Below are 22,856 nucleotides of genomic sequence, written 5' to 3' on the forward strand. Positions count from 1 at the left end.
TGTGTTTTGAGACTAACTGTCAGCGTTGTTTTGCTCATAAAACTGTAGCGGTGTCGAAAGCTACAAGTGTTTTCTTCAAGTTGAATGGTTGTTGTTGGTTGTCAATTAGCAAAATTTTTCATTAGTACGCACGTACCTCAAGGAAAAATATTTGCGAATTTGGAAAAAGGTTGTTATACATGTGACTTTTTAAAAAAGTACAACAAAAATGTTGACCGTTTTTATTAAAATGCTAAAAACCAAACAACAGGTGAGAAATTTTTAAAGTTGTAAAGTTGCCTGTGTGGCAACTTCCGATCAAATTCACGTTCACGATAAAATTCATGTTTACCAATTTTAACCAACTTCACGTATTTTATCACACTTAAGATTTCAATAGTGTACATTGTTTGATTGCGCAACATATTTCAATTGTACTAATGTGTGCGAGAGCGTGAATTCCTAACCACATGACGTGCGTGGGTACAAATATTAAATCGTGAATGTGCCTGAGCGTGAGTTATAGCCACAAAGTTGCCCACAGGCAATATTCTCTACCGCCCAAACGAATGTGCGTGGCAACCCGAAATTTTGGGCTAGATGCTTCTTAAATGTCTTAAACATGATTAAAAGTAAACAAGTAAGGAAAGTCTAAAGTCGGGCGGGGCCGACTATATTATACCCTGCACCACTTTGTAGATCTAAATTTTCGATACCATATCACAACCGTCAAATGTGTTGGGGGCTATATATAAAGGTTTGTCCCAAATACATACATTTAAATATCACTGATCTGGACAGAATTTGATAGACTTCTACAAAATCTATAGACTCAAAATTTAAGTTGGCTAATGCATTAGGGTGGAACACAATTTTAGTACAAAAATATGGGAAACATTTAAATCTGAAGTAATTTTAAGGAAACTTCGCAAAAGTTTATTTATGATTTATCGCTCGATATATATGTATTAGAAGTTTAGGAAAATTAGAGTAATTTTTACAACTTTTCGACTAAGCAGTGGCGATTTAACAAGGAAAATGTTGGTATTTTGACCATTTGTGTCGAAATCAGAAAAAACTTTTATATGGGAGCTATATCTAAATCTGAACCGATGTCAACCAAATTTGGCACGCATAGCTACAATGTTAATTCTACTCGCTGTGCAAAATGTCAACTAAATCGGAGTTAAAAATTGGCCTCTGTGGTCATATGAGTGTAAATCGGGCGAAAGCTATATATGGGAGCTATATCTAAATCTGAACAGATTTGACACGCATAGCTACAATGCTCATTCTACTCTCTGTGCAAAATTTCAATTAAATCGGAGTAAAATATTGGCCTCTGTGGTCATATGAGTGTAAATCGGGCGAAAGCTATATATGGGAGCTATATCTAAATCTGAACCGATTTCCACCAAATTTGACACGCATAGCTATAATGCTAATTCTACTCCCTGTGCAAAATTTCAACTAAATCGGAGCAAAAAATTGGCCTCTGTGGACAAAGGAGTGTAAATCGGGCGAAAGCTATATATGGGAGTTATATCTAAATCTGAACCGATTTGGGTGATATTTTGCAAGTTTTTCGAGACTCATAAAATATTGGGATGTACGGAATTTGAGGAAGATCGGTTGATATACACGCCAATTATGACCAGATCGGTGAAAAATATATATGGCAGCTATATCTAAATCTGAACCGATTTTTTCCAAAATAAATAGGGATCGTCTTTGAGCCGAAACAGGACTCCATACTAAATTTTAGGACAATCGGACTAAAACTGCGAGCTGTACTTTGCACACAAAAATACATCAACAGACAGACAGACAGACGGACAGACAGACGGACATCGCTAAATCGAATCAGAATTTAATTCTAAGACGATCGGTATACTAAACGATGGGTCTCAGACTTTTCCTTCTTGCCGTTACATACAAATGCACAAACTATTATACCCTGTACCACAGTAGTGGTGAAGGGTATAAATAGATTTTCTTAGACAAAATCCAAACACCTGGCCTCAAAATAATAACTTCCAAGAAGGTTTGAAAATTGTCAAAACATTAAAAGTAGTAAATGATATGGCTGAGCGTGGTATTAAATTAATAACTTACTCCAACGACCGTCTGATAAATGATGAAGAACAAAGGCAATATGTTATGTCCTGCAAGTTGTAAGCAAATGCCGAGCATTGTATCCCGACGTTTCAAAAAGTACTTTAACAAAAGCTCTAGAATAAATTGAATAACTATATAATATTATCGAATATATCCCTGATTTTATATATTAAAATAAAAATTTTCTTGAATTAAACTGTGTTTTTTTTTTATTACATTTCTACTTTAAACTCAAACATATACTAAAAAATAAAAATTTATCACATAATAACATAATATATGAAGTATCCCAGCAAAAAATCTCATTACCCGGTAATCTTGTAGGTAAGCCTATTTAAAAATTAATAACCACTTATTAATTGGCATCGCTTCGGATTACATTTACATACGCATGTCCTAGAAGGAAAGTACTTCTTCCCAGGCTTACTTTCGGCCATAAAATAAATAGTGCATTTGAAGCATATAATCACCTAATATGTAATGACTTATTCGTAGATACACCAAAGTTTGCAAAATAGCCAGTTATTGTCTCAGCCAACCAAATCTCGAAAGTATTGATTTCTATCGCCGATTACAATGGATCAAAATATGGCGAGTGATGCTGTAATAGGAGAACTACTTGAATAGAAACGAATATTGTATAAATAAACAAAAAATCTAATAAATAATCTAAATAAGATTACACGCAAATTAATTTCACACTTAAAATCTAAATAAATGTAGGTTGTTTAAGGGAGTTGGATTCGTGAATTACGTTATAATATATCCAATAGCCAATTCGCATAAGGTTCGAAATCTACTAAAAGTGGATTTTAAGACTCTTTCTTATAAGGCAAATGGCATTTGAAATTTAGTTTAAGCGCAATTTGGAAGTGTAATGTGAATGAGGTATAAAAGGCATTTATTTAAAACATAATATAATAATGTGATTAAACACAATTATTATGAAATATTTGTGATAAAAATTTCTTAACGGAAAAATTTTCAGAATTACCGTTACATTACATATTCTTTTTGATTTTTTATGTAAGTGCTCGATTATGTTAATAATTATACCTAATGGTGCCATCATTTATTCTATTTTTTTAATTCGTTAACTACAACTGCCTAAAAATTTGAAAATAATAATTCGAAAATTACAGAGAAGTATTTATTTTTGTCATTACAAGTTAGTCATTATAACTCGCCGCAATGTAATGCAACGTGTAATGACAGCTTTACTCCTGGTAATGTCAATTGTAATGAGATGTGGTTACCTAGTTTTTGCTGGGATGTTATGCTCCTAGTGGCACAAGGTCGCGTTTTCGAAGCTAAAGACTGGCGTAACTCGGTTTGACTCAGAGTTACAACAATTTTGTTCATAACATAAATTTTTAAGGACAAAATAAGCTATCGTTTGTGATATCGTGCGTGTTTTTATTATTTACCGTTCTCGAGTTATGGCTCAATACGTCAACTTTTTGGCCAAAAAATCGTTTTTTTTTTCAAATTTTGAGCGACGAGCGGCACGGGTTAACGTCGTTTAATCGGGCTCAAATTTTGGCTATCCCAATATCTAGAAAGGGGATTCTTTTTTTTGCCCCATATAAGTTGCGGTCACTCTAGGAAGAACAGAAAATTAACATACATAACTATGCTATTTTAATGATTAGATTTGAAGTTTTTATTATAAAATATAAATAAAGATCCTTAATATTTACGTATATAATCGGGCAACGATTTTCCAAAGTTTTATAAAACTCTTATTGATTGACTCTCTAATTGAGAGGTACAATTTTCTATAGAAATAACATTTTGACAAAATTTTCTATAGAAATAAAATTTTGTTGTTTTTGATCTCAGCTTAAACCAGGCATTGACTAAAAAAAATTGATAAAATTTTCTATAGAAACGAAATTATAGAAATAAAATTTTGATAAAATTTTCTGTAGATATAAATTTTGACAAAATTTTCTATAGAAATAAAATGTTGACAAAATTTTCTATAGAAAAAAATTGACAAAATTTTCTATAGAAATAAAATGTTGACAAATATTTCTATAGAAATAAAATTTTTACAAAATTTTCTATAAATTCAATATAAAACATTTTTTAGAATAAAACAACATTTTTTATATACTAACCAAAAAAAATTGATCAACAACTTCAAAATATTTTTTTTAATTTGGTAGATTTTTGGTAAAATTTTCTTCAAATTTTGGTAGATTTTTTTGGCATGAGTGGCAACCGTGATACTAGTACTGTAGATGTAAAATGAGGTATAGCTCCTACATATATGAAATTTTTAGCAAAAACTCCCTTTTCCTGGCTCTAAACGTGAAAACGAACTGCTTCTATTAAAAATTTTTGAAAGGAGCAAATATCGTAATTTTGGGGGCAAAAATTGAAAAATCGGAATTTGCCATTTTTTGAGTAAAAATTGGCAGCCCTGACTCTAAACATAGCATATGCCGAAAATTTTGTCATTTGCCAAGATTAATTGTTTTTTCAATCTTCGATATCATTTTAGGAAAATAATATTTTTAAAATATTTGAGCTTTGTTTTCACGGCTTCTTCTATGAGCTCGTTTATGTTCTTGTAATACAATTTCCATTTGAATGTTTTCATACATTGAACATTTTCAAACATAAGGATAACGGATAGTCACATTTAGACACCTGACAACACATAAGGCCAACGAATAGTCACATTTAGACTAGTAAGATTTTGGTGAACTAATTGCAGCACGGAAAGGCGTCACGGAAAATTTGAAAAAAGCAAAGCTAATATCAAGAAGGCTCCGTTAGAAAGGAGTACACAAGTATTTTACCAGAAGGAATTAAGGGAGCTGGAAGCATTATGGCAACAGGAAACGAAAATGCATTCCGAAATGATCCTGCTGCACAATCACACTCTCACATCGCGTCAGACGAGTTATATGTGAACCCCATACAACCAATATATCACCTATGTCATTGATGGCATAGCTAATTAATTTTTATTCTGTTTGAAATTTGATCACAAAGAATGACCGCTAGATCATTCTTTGTCTTTATCATTTTTTGCTAAATTGATTTTTGTAATCTAAACATTAAATTGTGAAATTCGTCTTCTTTAAATCACAAAGAATGACCATTAGATCATTCTTTGTCTTTATCATTTTTTTTTGCTAAATTGATTTTTGTAATCTAAACATTAAATTGTGAAATTCATTTTCTTTAAATTACAAAGAATGACCATTAGATCATTCTTTGTCTTTATAGTTATTGCATATCAGCATAAAATGCATAGATGATGCAATTATGCATTGACAATCCATCGTCTTTGTCTATTGTCGATGGATATTGTTTATTAATAAAGTAACAAAGAAAATTCCAATAGATCAAATCCATCTTCTTTGTCTATTGTCGATGGATATCGTTTAACAAAGAAAATTCCAATAGATCATCCCTTGTGACAAAGCCTTCAAGTGCCATGAATAGTTAGTTGTTAAAGACTCGTAGTAATATTCGGACGTAAAGCTCCGGATAAAATAATTATCAATAATAAAGTTCATTTTATTATTAAATACTGGATAAAATAATTATCAATAATAAAGTTCATTTTATTATTAAATACTGGATAAAATAATTATCAATAATAAAGTTCATTTTATTATTAAATACCGAATGAAATAAACCGTGTTTTAATCGGACATACAAAACTGACGCCCATGGAAGTATGTGTTTGTTGCAAATGAAGACAGCCGAGATGTCTGGGCCTCCTCTCCCGGCTATTAGGGGGTGTACACGAGGTTCTAGTCACGATGAAAGAGGCGTGGTTTCAATAACACTAGTTTACACTGAAAATGTACACTTGATGAGAGTCGACTTTTCTTATGTATTTTGATCTGCTAAAATCGAACAAAATTTTAAAAAAAATTTATGGAACAGTTTTTGAGATATCCCGTTATTTTTAGTTTTTCGCTCCTTTTTCACTAAACAAATTATATCTCGAGTTAGAAATGTCCGATTATATAGTAGTTGGTACTTAAATGAAAGGTATTAAGATGACGAATAATCGTGTTAATGTGCCTCTCATCAAGTGTACACGAACATTTTTTTTGTAAACTACTGTAATGGACCTCACGATGAATGCGCTGAAGAGGTCACTGGAGATACTTTTAGATGGCACCACATGAAGGATGGCTCCAATAAGCTGTGGAGCAGTATAGAAGAAATCCATTTGCAAATCCCCACCTTTAAGGTGGGTACTATGTTCGGTTTTCGAGTTGAAAACCACTTTATTTTCGCGATTACTTTTCCTCAAATAAACAAAATTATAAATGAAAACAACTTATTCCTGTAAAGTCTTGTCGAAATCTAGAGAAACAGGAAACAGCGCATTAATTGAGTTAATTTATCTGCTTTATTGAACTGTGCGCAAAGATTCAGCACGTCAAGGACAGTCAACTGCGTCGATCCATTGTGAGGCTACGAACAATGAATATGTATTATTAGCAACAGGAAGAGTCAACCTCATTGCGGCAAATGGAAGATCAGCACAGTTCCGTGCTAGTTTGGACTCAGAATCACAGGTTAATATTGTGACAGAGCGACCCAACAAAAAAATTTGAAGTTCTTTTAAAGGCACATCTTTAAAAGCACTTCCAAAAATGTCCTCCCAAAGATGTTCTTTATTTTAACTGCAGGGGAAGTTCAATTGAGTAATTTTTTTATAACTCGCTTTTTCATATTTTTAATAGGAAAATAATTTTTTTTTTGTTTCAAATGGGTTAAGAATTAATAAAATGGTATACAAATTATTAAAATTTTGCAGAAAAAAAATATTTCTAGAAAAATTGAGAATTTTTGAAAACAATTGATGTTAAATATTTTAGACATGCGTTATAATGCATTAAAAATCATAAAATTATTTAGTAGCAAAATATCAAAAAATTTTTTTAATTCACACCAAAACACTGAATTCGGATCATACCTTAAGAAGTGATGCAAATTCAGTGCAAGCCCATGTTAAATTCATCGCTTCTGCACCACTTCCGGATTCAAAAAGAACATTTTCACCACTTTTTTAGCGACGCTTTTTTGCTGGAATTAACAACATCTGCTTCCTCACTATGAATTGTGGAATTGGGGATGCGCAAAGAAAGTCTACAAGGAGAGTAAACGTCAGAATGCGGTCTACATGCAATGATTATTCCGCGGATCTAGAAACATTCGTTTGGTCAACGATAGTTCCTTGGCAGCCTAGCCAACAGATTGACATTGAACAATGGAAGATGTCAAAGGTAGAGCTTGCCGATCCATTTTTTTCTTTAAGAAAGGAAGGATAGACGTTCTTCTCGGTGGTGAGTTATATTTCAGCCTAATACAAAATAGGAAGATAGAGCTATCAAAAGAAGTGCCGACGCTGTTTAATACATCTCTAGGCTGGATAGTTGTCGGGAAAATCTCCTCAAACAAGAAAGATACAAAATCTACAGAGGCAACTTGCGCTATTTCTGTGGCTGAGTCTGCCAGCATAGATAATGGAACATGGGACATGGAATATTGTACAAGTACTGATAAATGTTCATCCCACCATGATGAACAATGCGAGGAAAATTTTGCTCGAAATACCTCAACGGATGAAGGACGTTTTATGGTGAAAATTCCATTTCGAAACGGACCTGAGGTGCTAGGCGAATCAAGATAAACTGCTTTCAGACGATTTATAATCTTGGAGAAAAGGGATCCAGAAACTAGAGCCCAGTATGTCTCGTTTATGGAGGAATACGAGCGGATGATACATATGACGGAGTTGGATATCGAAATTGTTACGATCCCCACTTTTTTTTTTCCACATCATTGTGTGATAAGGCCAGAGAGTTCTACAACGAAGCTGCGAGTAGTCTTCGACACGTCAACAAAGACAACAACAAAGGTTTCCCTTAATAACCTGATGTACACAGGTCCAGTAGTTCAAAGTGACTTGTTCTCTATTCTAATCAAGTTCCGTATGCAACGTTATGTATTTAGAACAGATATTGGAAAGATGTACCTCCAGATTCTTGTACATCCCCACGACCGAAGATATTAGCTTATTGTTTGCAGGCCTGGTCCCTCTTACCCAATCAAATATTCAGCCTCAATACAGTGATATACGGAATACGGTCAGCGCCGTATTTAGCCACAAAATGTCGCCCAAAAATTACACAAATGAACGAAAGTATGTTTCCTCTGAGATCCGAAGTCTTGAAAGACGGCTTCTATGTTGACGATAAATTAGGAGGTGCACATGATTTAGCTACAGCATCTCAAAAGGAGCTGATTCACATCCTGAAAGAACGCGATTTTACGTGCCGGAAATGGAGTGCCAACCATCCACATTTGTTGGAAAACATTCCCCAGTACGATCGAGACGTCGATCTTAGTTTTGACAACAATAAGAAAGATACAGTAAAGACCCTTGGTCTATATTGGCTTCCAAAAGCGGATCAACTGTGTGTTAAAACAAAAGAGAAGGAGTTTACTGACATCTCAATGAGATCAGTGCTTTCGGACCTAACTAGGTACTTTGATCCCCTAGGCCTGCTCCCCCCCAGTAGCAATAAGAGCAAAAATGTTCATGCAACATTTACGGCAACTCAACCTTGATTGGTTAGATAAGATACCTGATAATCTACGATCAACATGGCTGTCATTTCGACAAAGTTTGATGTTACTAAATGACCTGAAGATTCCAAGACACGTATTCAGCCAGGACGTGGTACAGTTACATGTATTTGCGGATGCTTCTGAAAAGGTGTTTGGAGCCGCAGTTTATGTTAGAGCCAGGTTTTAAAATGGTCGAATATCGGTTAGGTTATTGTGTGCAAAATCTCGCGTAGCACAGTTAAAGCTATTAACCTTACCGCGTCCTGAGCTATCATCAGCACTCCTAGCAGCAGAATTGTCATACAAATTAAGGAAGGAAATGAGTCAAAGATATGCCAATATGAAGTGATCCTGAAATAGTGTTAGCATCATTGTTCCACACTTTTGTAGGAAACAGAGTTGCTGAAATTCAATCCCCTAGACTTCTCCCGACTAATGGCGACATGTAAGAACCAAGGACAATCCAGCTGTCGTAATATCCAGAGGATTGTGTGTTAAAGAAGTTGAGAACTGCGATTTGTGGTTGTTGGGCCCACTATTCTTACATGGAAAACAGGAGTGTTGGCCTGAGAAGTTTAGACCTGATCTGCAAAATGCATCTGACATCGAAAAAAAAGAATCTACCAGTAGTTCTGATGCTTCTACCTTACAGTGATGAATTAGTGAACATTCACAAGGAATACATGCATTACGGACCTCAATCGTTGCATGAAATAATAAGGCATAGTTTCTGGCCGATTAAGGGAAAGGTAACGGTACAAAGGTGTATATGGTGTCCGTCAATACCAAATTACTTGGACACCACTTACCCACAACAACGAACGGATTACTCGAGAAGGAAATCGTTTCATCAACCCTTAATAATTCAGAATTATTATCTACAAATCCAAACTACATTCATCCAACTATCCGGATAACCGTCATTAACATCTACACTCATCTCATCGTATACCAGTCTCGGCGACATCAATCAGCTCTTTATTCCTTCCGAATTGCAATCTCTTCTTCTTAACCTACAAGAATTTTAACAAAAGATAAAATCTCTGACCACTATTCAAAAATGCTTGCTAGCAACAAATAAAACCTATGTCCACAGCCATGAACACTCGCTTACGTGGCACTAAGTACCTTTGTCTTATATATTGTCGTTCTGTAAAGCAAATCTGCACTCAAAAGTTATTGAAGAAACACGATAATAATTATAAGATATAAAAGGCCAATAAAGATTGATTTTATAGTCAGTGATCAACGCAACAATTTGACTTTGACTATAGGGAACCTTCTAATTACAAGTGCTGGAAGGTAAACAACAATCAGCAAAAATTGGTGTCAGTTTAGATGGACATTGTTTAAACTGATAAACACTAATAAGTCTGATCACCGAATAAAACCCAAATAAAAAATATTGATATTTCTTACGTTTCTAATTAAAATAATAATTGATTCAATTCATTTGTTAATCAATTCGGAAATAATTTTCAATTACACACGTGATTGAAAAACTTTCCGTTCCCAATTAAACTTGGTTTTTTGTTTTTCGCGCAAATTGAAAAACATGATTGGACATTCTGTTTGCTGCGTTCGAAATGTGTGCATATATATCCTTAAAATTACACTCATTAATATTTGTTGCCAATACCCATTGAATACATACATACTGGAGCTATATCTAAATCTTAACTGATTTCGATTAGAGATTAGAGCAAGCCAACTTTGAGTGGTTAATAAATAACGGCGTTAAGTCCAAATTTGGGAAAATCGGGCGATACATATATAAGGAACTTATATGTAAAGTTGATCCGATTCCAATTTCAATAGTGTTCGTCCTTGTGTCAAAACAACACCATGTACCAAATTTCATCACAATCAGGTAATAAATGCGATCGGAATTCTGCGAACACTAACATGGACGGAAAGGTGAGCCCCTTTTTTGACAGATCAAAGTTATTATACCCTGACCACTGTTTTGTTTAGGGTATAAAAATCGCAAAAGTGGGTTAAAAATTTATAAATTGCAAAATCTTGTTAATTAAAACTTATCTTTACATACTTTACTTTATATAGGGATCCACCGTGGTGCAATGGTTAGCATGCCCGCCTTGCATTCGATTCCTGCTTCGACCGAACACCAAATAGTTTTTAAGCGGTGGATTATCCCACCTCAGTAATGCTGGTGACATTTCTGAGGGTTTCAAAGCTTTTGGAATGCCGTTCGGACTCGGCTATAAAAAGGAGGTCCCTTGTCATTGAGCTTAATGTGTATTTATTCAACAGCACGTGATGTAGAAATCAATCTGTGGAAGTAACTCATAACGAACGATTGGGTTTTTGTTTTTCGCGTAAATTGAAAAACATGATTGGACATTCTGTTTGCTGCGTTCGAAATGTGTGAATATATATCCTTAAAATTACACTCATTAATATTTGTTGCCAATACCCATTAAATACATACATATTGGAGCTATATCTAAATCTTAACTGATTTCGATTAGAGATTAGAGCAAGCCAACTTTGATTGGTTAATAAATAACGGTTTTAAGTCCAAATTTGGGAAAATCGGGCGATACATATATAAGGAACCTATATGTACATTTGATCCGATTCCAATTTCAATAGTGTTCGTCCTTGTGTCAAAACAGCACCGTGTACCAAATTTCATCAAAATCGGGTAATAAATGCGATTGGAATTCTGCGAACACTAACATGGACGGAAAGGTGAGCCCGTTTTTTGACAGATCAAAGTTATTATACCCTGACCACTGTTTTGTTTAGGGTTTTTCAGCGGTGGATTATCCCACCTCAGTAACATTTCCGAGGGTTTCAAAGCTTCTTTAAAATGTGGAACGCCGTTCGTACTCGGCTATAAAAAGGAGGTCCCTTGTCATTGAGCTTAACATGGAATCGGGCAGCACTCAGTGATAAGAGAGAAGTTCACCAATGTGGTATCACAATGGACTGAATAGTCTAAGTGAGCCTGATATATCGGGCTGCCACCTAACCTAACCTAAACCTATCTTTACATAGCTTATCTTTACATAACCCCCCCACAAAAAAAATTAAAAATCTTTTCAGTTTATTTTTTATTAATTTTGTCACAAAAATGGGCCAAATTACCCAATGTGTGTAAGTACGTATTATTTCCGGGCAAGAAAAGATACTAGAGAAAATTAGAAATTTTAAATTTGATAGAGAAAAGTAGTTTTGAAAAGGAGACATGTTATAAACCAAAGAAAAAAATTAATTAGAAAAATTTTGTTGGAGAAAAAAAGAAGGAAGTCTGTAAAAAACGGAAATTTGAATAACAAACGCCACGAACTTTTAAATTGGAATAACCAAAAATCAAAACCAATGCGTTGGATTTCCATGGACCATTAACAATTGTCATATTTCAAAGCTAAACGTTATTCTAACCGGCCGCCAACTTCTAGAACGATATGGGAGATATTTTGGAAATAAATTCGTGTATAAAATGCTAAATGGGCACGGGTCAATTTTTATTGAAAACAAAAACTAAATATCTTATCCATTGAACTAGAAAGAAATTGTTAAAAACCTCGAGAGGAAAAGGAGCAAAAATTGAAACTCGCCATAGGATGCTGAAAATTATTACTACCGACACCGATTTTAGCACTACATAAGTATTATATTTGTCCATATCATTACACGTATTTATATCATTTCATATAAAAATTTTCTACCATTTAAACGGCTTCAAGATCCTCCTGAAAGCGAGGGATATCTTGGGTAAGTCCGACCATATTTATGTTCATTCTTTCTATATATTCATTATTACTATAACTCGTGTACTACGTAACAACAACAATTTACCTTTAAATTTACACTAACTTTATTACCCTAGAATATTTGGTGATAATTCGATATTTTTTCTACTTACCATTTCACTGCTTATTAAAACACTATATACTTGCATAATTTTCCAACCGTTTGTTAAATATACTTATTAAATTGAATCGACTTTAGAATGGCTTGCTAACTTTCATTTCGATAGTGCGAAAGGTAATGATGGTTAGATAAAGGATTTGTAATTCGTGGGCTGATATTGTTATGTCAGCAGGTAGGGCGGGTAAAGAAATATGAGCCGCAGTTAAACACCTACGCCCGCTCGTCTCAGTTAATGCCACTTTCATCTTTCGATATCTACTACTAAGTTTTCGAGGCATATACAAATACATATATATACACCTTTAAGAGCTACGTTATCTTCTTAATTGAAGTTCTTTTAAAGGCACATCTTTAAAAGCACTTCCAAAAATGTCCTCCCAAAGATGTTCTTTATTTTAACTGCAGGGCAAGTTCAATTGAGTAATTTTTTTTAAAACTCGCTTTTTCATATTTTTAATAGGAAAATTAAATTTTTTTGTTTCAAATGGGTTAAGAATTAATAAAATGGTATACAAATTATTAAAATTTTGCAGAAAAAAATGTTAAATATTTCTAGAAAAATTGAGAATTTTTGATGTTAAATATTTTAGACACGCGTTATAATGCATTAAAAATCATAAAATTATTTAGTAGCAAAATATCACAAAATTTTTTAATTCACACCAAAACACTGAATTCGGATCATACCTTAAGAAGTGATGCAAATTCAGTGCAACGGCTGTTGAAATAGTGAACATCCGTCCTATGACAAGCCCATGTTAAATTCATCGCTTCTGCACCACTTCCGGATTCAAAAAGAAAATTTTCACTACTTTTTTACCGACGCTTTTTTGCTGGAATTAACAACACCTGCTTCCTCACTATGAATTGTGGGATTGGGGATGCGCAAAGAAAGTCTACAAGGAGAGTAAACGTCAGAATGCGGTCTACATGCAATGATTATTCCGCGGATCTAGAAACATTCGTTTGGTCAACGATAGTTCCTTGGCAGCCTAGCCAACAGATTGACATTGAACAATGGAAGATGTCAAAGGTAGAGCTTGCCGATCCATTTTTGCTTTAAGCAAGGAAGGATAGACGTTCTTCTCGGTGGTGAGTTATATTTCAGCCTAATACAAAATAGGAAGATAGAGCTATCAAAAGAAGTGCCGACGCTGTTTAATACATCTCTAGGCTGGATAGTTGTCGGGAAAATCTCCTCAAACAAGAAAGATACAAAATCTACAAAGGCAACTTGCGCTACTTCTGTGGCTGAGTCTGCCAGCATAGATAATGGAACATGGGACATGGAAGATTGTACAACTACTGATAAATGTCCATCCCACCATGATGAACAATGCGAGGAAAATTTTGCTCGAAATACCTCAATAACGGATGAAGGACGTTTTATGGTCAAAATTCCATTTCGAAACGGACCTGAGGTGCTAGGCGAGTCAAGAGAAACTGCTTTCAGACGATTTATAATCTTGGAGAAGAGGGATCCAGAAACTAGAGCCCAGTATGTTTCGTCTATGGAGGAATACGAGCGGATGATACACATGACGGAGTTGGATATCGAAATTGTTACGATCCCCATTTTTTTTTATTCCACATCATTGTGTGATAAGGCCAGAGAGTTCTACAACGAAGCTGCGAGTAGTCTTCGACGCGTCAACAAAGACAACAACAAAGGTTTCCCTTAATGACCTGATGTACACAGGTCCAGTAGTTCAAAGTGACTTGTTCTCTATTCTAATCAAGTTCCGTATGCAACGTTATGTATTTAGAACAGATATTGGAAAGATGTACCTCCAGATTCTTGTACATCCCCACGACCGAAGATATTAGCTTATTGTTTGCAGGCCTGGTCCCTTTTACCCAATCAAATATTCAGCCTCAATACAGTGATATACGGAACACGGTCAGCGCCGTATTTTGCCACAAAATGTCGCCCAAAAATTACACAAATGAACAAAAGTATGTTTCCTCTGAGATCCGAAGTCTTGAAAGACGGCTTCTATGTTGACGATGAACAAATTAACAAAAGTATGTTTCCTCTGAGATCTGAAGTCTTGAAAGACGGCTTCTATGTTGACGATAAATTAGGAGGTGCACATGATTTAGCTACAGCATCTCAAAAGGAGCTGATTCACATCCTGAAAGAACGCGATTTTACGTGCCGGAAATGGAGTGCCAACCATCCACATTTGTTGGAAAACATTCCCCAGTACGATCGAGACGTCGATCTTAGTTTTGACAACAATAAGAAAGATACAGTAAAGACCCTTGGTCTATATTGGCTTCCAAAAGCGGATCAACTGTGTGTTAAAACAAAAGAGACGGAGTTTACTGACGTCTCAATGAGATCAGCGCTCTCGGACCTAACTAGGTACTTTGATTCCCTAGGCCTGCTCCCCCCAGTAGCAATAAGAGCAAAAATGTTCATGCAACATTTACGGCAACTCAACCTTGATTGGTTAGATAAGATACCTGATAATCTACGATCAACATGGCTGTCATTTCGACAAAGTTTTATGTTACTAAATGACCTGAAGATTCTAAGACACGTATTCAGCCAGGACGTGGTACAGTTACATGTAAGACCCTTGGTCTATATTGGCTTCCAAAAGCGGATCAACTGTGTGTTAAACAAAACAGACGGAGTTTACTGACGTCTCAATGAGATCAGTGCTTTCGGACCTAACTAGGTACTTTGATCCCCTAGGCCTGCTCCCGCTAGTAGCAATAAGAGCAAAAATTTGCATGCAACATTTACGGCAACTCAACCTTGATTGGTTAGATAAGATACCAGATAATCTACGATCAACATGGCTGTCATTTCGACAAAGTTTGATGTTACTAAATGACCTGATGATTCCAAGACACGTATTCAGCCAGGACGTGGTACAGTTACATGTATTTGCGGATGCTTCTGAAAAGGTGTTTGGAGCCGCAGTTTATGTTAGAGCCAGGTTTTAAAATGGTCGAATATCGGTTAGGTTATTGTGTGCAAAATCTCGCGTAGCACAGTTAAAGCTATTAACCTTACCGCGTCCTGAGCTATCATCAGCACTCCTAGCAGCAGAATTGGCATACAAATTAAGGAAGGAAATGAGTCAAAGATATGCCAATATGAAGTGATCCTGAAATAGTGTTAGCATCATTGTTCCACACTTTTGCAGGAAACAAAGTTGCTCAAATTCAATCCCTTACTTCACCCGACCAATGGCGACATGTAAGAACCAAGGACAATCCAGCTGTAATATCCAGAGGATTGTGTGTTAAAGAAGTTGAGAACTGCGATTTGTGGTTGTTGGGCCCACTATTCTTACATGGAAAACAGGAGTGTTGGCCTGAGAAGTTTAGACCTGATCTGCAAAATGCATCTGACATCGAAAAAAAAAAGAATCTACCAGTAGTTCTGATGCTTCTACCTTACAGTGATGAATTAGTGAACATTCACAAGGAAAACATGCATTACGGACCTCAATCGTTGCATGAAATAATAAGGCATAGGTTCTGGCCGATTAAGGGAAAGGTAACAGTACAAAGGTGTATATGGTGTCCGTCTATACCAACCCAGCAAAAACTCTCATTACCCGGTAAACTTGTAGGTAAGCCTATTTAAAAATTAATAACCACTTATTAATTGGCATCGCTTCGGATTACATTTACACACGCATGTCCTAGCAGGAAAGTACTTCTCCCCAGGCATACTTTCGGCCATAAAATAAGTAGTGCATTTAAAGCATATTATCATCTAATATGTAATGACTTATTCGTAGATACACCAAAGTTTGCAAAATAGCCAGTTATTGTCTCAGCCAACCAAATCTCGAAAATATTGATTTCTATAGCCGATTACAATGGATCAAAATAAGGCGAGTGGTGCTGTAATAGGAGAACTACTTGAATAGAAATAGAATATTGTATAAATAAACAAAAAATCTAATAAATAATCTAAACAAGATTACACTCAAATTAATTTCACACTTAAAATAGAAATAAATGTAGGTTGTTTAAGGTTAGAAATCTACTAAAAGTGGATTTTAAGTCTCTTTTTTATAAGGCAAATGGCATTTGAAATTTAGTTTAAGCGCATTTTGGAAGTGTAATGTCAATGAAGTATAAGAAAGCATTTATTTAAAACATAATATGATAATGTCATTAAACACAATTATTATGAAATATTTGTGATAAAAAATTCTTAACGGAAAAATTTTCAGAACTACCGTTACATTACATTTTCTTTTTGATTTTTTATGTAAGTGCTCGATTATGTGAATAATTATATTAACTACAACTGCCTAAAAATTTGAGAATAACAATTCGAAAATTACCGAGAAGTATTTATTTTTGTCATTACAAGTTAGTCATTATAACTCGCCGCAATGTAATGCAACGTGTAATGACAGCTTTACTCCTGGTAATGTCAATTGTAATGAGATGTGGTTACCTAGTTTTTGCTGGGAAATTACTTGGACACCACTTACCCAAAACAACGAACGGGATACTCGAGAAGGAAATCGTTTCATCAACCCTTAATAATTCAGAATTATTATCTACAAATCCAAACTACATTCATCCAACTATCCGGACAACCGTCATTAACATCTACACTCATCGTATACCAGTCTCGGCGACATCGATCAGCTCTTTATTCCTTCCGAAATGCAATCTCTTCTTCTTAACCTGCGTGCCACATCTCTACAAGAATTTTAACAAAAGATAAAATCTCTGACCACTATTCAAAAATGCTTGCTAGCAACAAATAAAACCTATGTCCACAGCCATGAACACTCGCTTACGTGGCATTAAGTACCTTTGTCTTATATATTGTCGTTGTATAAAGCAAATCTGCACTCAAAAGTTATTGAAGAAACACGATAATAATTATAAGATATAAAAGGCCAATAAAGATTGATTTTACCGTCAGTGATCAACGCAACAATTTGACTATAGGGAACCTTCTAATTACAAGTGCTGGAAGGTAAACAACAATCAGCAAAATTTTGTGTCAGTTTAGATGGACATTGTTTAAACTGATAAACACTAATAAGTCTGATCACCGAATAAAACCAAAATAAAAAATATTTCTTACGTTTCTAATAAAAATAATAATTGATTCAATTAATTTGTTAATCAATTCGGAAATAATTTTCAATTACACACGTGATTGAAAAACTTTCCGTTCCCAATTAAACTTGGGTTTTAGTTTTTCGCGTAAATTGAAAAACATGATTGGACATTCTGTTTGCTGCGTTCGAAATGTGTGCATATATATCCTTAAAATTACACTCATTAATATTTGTTGCCAATACCGATTGAATACATACATATTGGAGCTATATCTAAATCTTAACTGATTTCGATTAGAGATTAGAGCAAGCCAACTTTGAGTAATATTGGTTAATAAAGTCCAAATTTGGGAAAATCGGGCGATACATATATAAGGAACCTATATGTAAAGTTGATCCGATTCCAATTTCAATAGTGTTCCTTGTGTCAAAACAACACCGTGTACAAAATTTCATCAAAATCGGGTAATAAATGCGGTCGGAATTCTGCGAACACTAACATGGACGGAAAAGTGATCCCCTTTTTTGACAGATCAAAGTTATTATACCCTGACCACTGTTATGTTTAGGGTATAAAAATCGCAAAAGTGGGTTAAACATTTATAAATTGCAAAATCTTTTTAATTAAAACTTATCTTTACATACTTTACTTTACATAGGGATCAACCGTGGTGCAATGGTTAGCATACCCGCCTTGCTTACACAAGGTCGTGGGTTCGATTCCTGCTTCGACCGAACACCAAATAGTTTTTCAGCGGTGGATTATCCCACCTCAGTATCATTTCCGAGGGTTTCAAAGCTTCTTTAAAATGTGGAACGCCGTTCGTACTCGGCTATAAAAAGGAGGTCCCTTGTCATTGAGCTTAACATGGAATCGGGCAGCACTCAGTGATAAAAGAGAAGTTCACCAATGTGGTATCACAATGGACTGAATAGTCTAAGTGAGCCTGATATATCGGGCTGCCACCTAACCTAAACCTAAACCTATCTTTACATAGCTTATCTTTACATAACCACCCAACAAAAAAAATTAAAAATCTTTTCAGTTTATTTTTTTTTATTAATTTTGTCACAAAATTATTTTATTCATTTTGTCACAAAAATGGGCCAAATTACCCAATGTGTGTAAGTACGTATTATTTCCGGGCAAGAAAAGATACTAGAGAAAATTAGAAATTTTAAATTTGATAGAGAAAAGTAGTTTTGAAAAGGAGACATGTTATAAACCAAAGAAAAAAATTAATTAGAAAAATTTTGTTGGAGAAAAAAAGAAGGAAGTCTGTAAAAAACGGAAATTTGAATAACAAACGCCACGAATTTTTAAATTGGAATAACCAAAAATCAAAACCAATGCGTTGGATTTCCATGGACCATTAACAATTGTCATATTTCAAAGCTAAACGTTATTCTAACCGGCCGCCAATAAATTCGTGTATAAAATGCTAAATGGGCACGGGTCAATTTTTATTGAAAACAAAAACTAAATATCTTATCCATTGAACTAGAAAGAAATTGTTAAAAACCTCGAGAGGAAAAGGAGCAAAAATTGAAACTCGCCATAGGATGCTGAAAATTATTACTACCGACACCGATTTTAGCACTACATTAGTATTATATTTGTCCATATCATTACACGTATTTATATCATTTCATATAAAATTTTTCTACCATTTAAACGGCTTCAAGATCCTCCATCAAAAGGCCTGGTGACAGCGAGGGATATCTTGGGTAAGTCCGATCATATTTATGTTCATTCTTTCTATATATTCATTATTACTATAACTCGTGTACTACGTAACAACAACAATTTACCTTTAAATTTACACTAACTTTATTACCCTAGAATATTTGGTGATAATTCGATATTTTTTCTACTTACCATTTCACTGCTTATTAAAACACTATATACTTGCATAATTTTCCAACCGTTTGTTAAATATACTTATTAAATTGGATCGACTTTAGAATGGCTTGCTAACTTTCATTTCGATAGTGCGAAAGGTAATGATGGTTAGATAAAGGATTTGTAATTCGTGGGCTGATATTGTTATGTCAGCAGGTAGGGCGGGTAAAGAAATATGAGCCGCAGTTAACGCCACTTTCATCTTTCGATATCTACTACTTAGTTTTCGAGGCATACACAAATACACATATATATACACCTTTAAGAGCTACGTTATCTTCTTAATTTCTGTATACGTATCCGTAATTTATCCATGAAGGAAAACGAACACTTCCAAGACTGAGCAAGGCCGAGAGCCAGAAGGTAGCCATTTCCGGAGGATATAGATTTATAGAGAGGATCGTTACAGCGAAAAACTAATGGAAAACGATATTTGTTTGTCTAAAATTTCGTTTGGAAGGAAAGAATGTTTTTGTGTGTAGAATCGAGCAGCATTCATGAGAAGACAGAAATGAATATCATTGTACAAGTAATTTATAAGGTAGTTTTAAGTCAACAGATGACTCAAAAGGGCTCAGTAAAATGTCAAAACATATTAGTTGTATTCTTATGATTTACTCGTAGTAAAAATAGTAGTAAGTAAAGGAACACGGCATTGTTCTGACCTAGTGTTGTTATTTTTGGGCAAGTGAGGCTATCTTATAAATAATTGCTTGTACCATGCTTCATATGAATTACTCAAATTTCAAATATTGTTGAAAATTAATATGTTGCAGAATTTGATCTAATTCTATGGGGTAACACATACATTTTAAATTTGTGATTTAAATAATACTTGCTAAATTTTATCAAACAATAGGATATTTTTTATTTTGGAAAAATAATTTAATATAAGGAAAAATGATTTAGGAAAAATAGTTTAAGTTAAGTCTCTTAACCCGTTGACGAACGGGATTGTATGTACTTTGTGTGTGGGAAAGTAATAAACATGAAAAATCTGGAATTTTTGGCTGTATTTTTAGTATAACGTGTGCCAACTCCTCCTCTAGCGATAAGCGTTTAAATGGACTATGTTGGTTACATCGTTTTTCTGAAAAGGTAGCGACACTAATGGGACATACGTGTCCCATTCGTCGTCTAGGGTAACAAATATGGGGAATGTATGGATGCTCATTACTGTTATTACCCACTATTAAACTTCAAAATGAGTCTTAGGTTAGGTTAGGTGGTAGCCCGATGTATCAGGCTCACTTAGACTATTCAGTGCATTGTGATACCACATTGGTGAACTTCTCTCTTATCACTGAGTGCTACCCGATTCCATGTTAAGCTCAATGACAAAATGAGTCTTATTAAAGACTTAAAGTCAGGAAAGAACAGTGCATGATATAAAAGTAATGGACTGTGTTTTTGGAACAAATTTTTTTATTGTAAAAATAAAAATTCTGTAAAAAAATTTTTGGTGATAAAAGTTTGAAATTTTCGAGAATATTCAAAAAACTCTAAAAAAAAGAAGACCGTTTTCGGTACACGTTTTCCAAACACTTTTTTGCGTGCGGGCATCGAACATTACACGAATAATGTCATGAGTTAAACGCAGAATCAAAAAAATTGATATAATAAGAGGTATTTATAGCGTAGTTGCTTTAAACAGTCATAAAACGCTAGATAATTTTAATTCAATATTATATTTTAATTTAATACTAAGTAAAAAAAATCAAAACTTGATTCAAGCGCGTTAAAAACGTATATATCCTTACCTGTCCCAAAACTTTTCTTTGGAGTCTTCTACCAAAAACGGTTTCAGGGGATAACTTATTTCATTTCCCATATATGAATATGATAAATAAAGACATGTGAGAACGGCAGCTTGTAAATCGCATTCTTTTGTTTCGTCGCCACTAACTAGCTCGCGCACCAGCATATAGACAAATACAACATTTGCTGGATTAATAAAAGCCACATCCTGAAATTATACATAATAGAAATAATAAAATCAATTCACTTTTAAAATGTTGAGTGAAATATTTTGATATATTTTATGTATAATATTAATGTATTATATGATATATAAAAATGGTGATATTGAGCTCTCGTGAAACGGCAGAATGGATTTCGCTTAAACGCCTGCTTTGCATACAAAAGGTTCCTGTGTTCAATACTAGTTTCGACCGACCCAACAATTTGCCAGCGATGCATTATCCCCTCTCAGTAAAGCTGATAATAAAAACAAGTACATATATACAGCAGTAAATTCGGCCGGGCCGAATTTTAAATACCCACCACCATGAATCAAGTATAATAGTTTACTATGAAAACTCTTCGTCGTAGTGGGTTACTTGATAATACATAGAATTGTAGGGGGTTTGATGACAAATCTTCTCCCAAACGAGCCAGCTCCCGAAGACAAACTTTAAAGATTCTACCTATGAAGACCAGATAAGATTCTGGATTTATGAGAACCAATTTTGTTTGAGTTTTAGAGAAAATATAAACATATCGTGTATATGTTGAAATTACGCCTTGATTTAAAAGCTTAAATCTGTAGATTTTTCCGCATTTATTTAAATACGATGAATAAAATCTGGAACTTTTACTTTCAGTTTGAAGCAATTTTCATGATCAGTGCGCCTGCCATACCCTGAAAGAAGTGTTTTCTTTTTTGAGAAACGTAATTTTAGACAAGCAAAGTTTTCTTTTGACACAAATTTTAGAGACAATCGTTGAATAAACGAAAACACTTTATAAGAAAAAGAAATTTCGTTTGTCTAAAATTTTATTATAGATTACTAATTTCCAGCAAAAACTACGGATTCTAGAAGCCCAAGAAATAAAGCCGGGAGATCGGTGTATATGGGGGCTATACCAAAACATGGACCGATAGGCACCATTTGCTACTCACATATTTGTGATCTTAAAATACCTCCAGATATTCAATTTCAAACAAATCGGCCAGAAAATATAGAAGTAAAAATCGAGAGCTCAGTCTATATGGGGGTTATACCAAAAAATGGACCGATATACCTCAATTTCGGCACTCTTATTTGTGGTCTAAAAATACCTCTAGATTTCGAATTTCAGGCAAATCATGTAATAAATACAGTTTATTGTAGCTCACGAATTTCAGGCAAAGCGGATGCTAAATATAGTTTCTAGAAGCCCAAGAAGCAAAATGGGAGATCGGTCTATATGGGGGCTATATCAAAAAATGGGCCGATGGGCACCATTTTCGGCACACCTTTTTATGGTCCCAAAAGAACTCCAGATTTTCAATTTCAGGA

The 22,856-nt window shown here is 34.5% G+C and overlaps 1 protein-coding gene across 1 annotated transcript in view; it reads right to left on the reverse strand.

Annotated features, from left to right (window-relative positions):
• The window catches only part of Cdk5alpha (Cdk5 activator-like protein), a 173,657-nt gene that overhangs the window by 39,028 nt on the left and 111,773 nt on the right, over positions 1–22,856 (reverse strand). The window contains exon 2 of the mRNA XM_075295835.1: positions 21,336–21,541. Within this exon, the coding sequence (XP_075151950.1) occupies positions 21,336–21,541 (206 nt within the window). The remainder of the gene's footprint in view (positions 1–21,335; positions 21,542–22,856) is intronic.

This window comes from Haematobia irritans, chromosome 2 (assembly GCF_050003625.1).
Source record: "Haematobia irritans isolate KBUSLIRL chromosome 2, ASM5000362v1, whole genome shotgun sequence".
Classification (NCBI taxonomy): Eukaryota; Metazoa; Arthropoda; class Insecta; order Diptera; family Muscidae; genus Haematobia; species Haematobia irritans.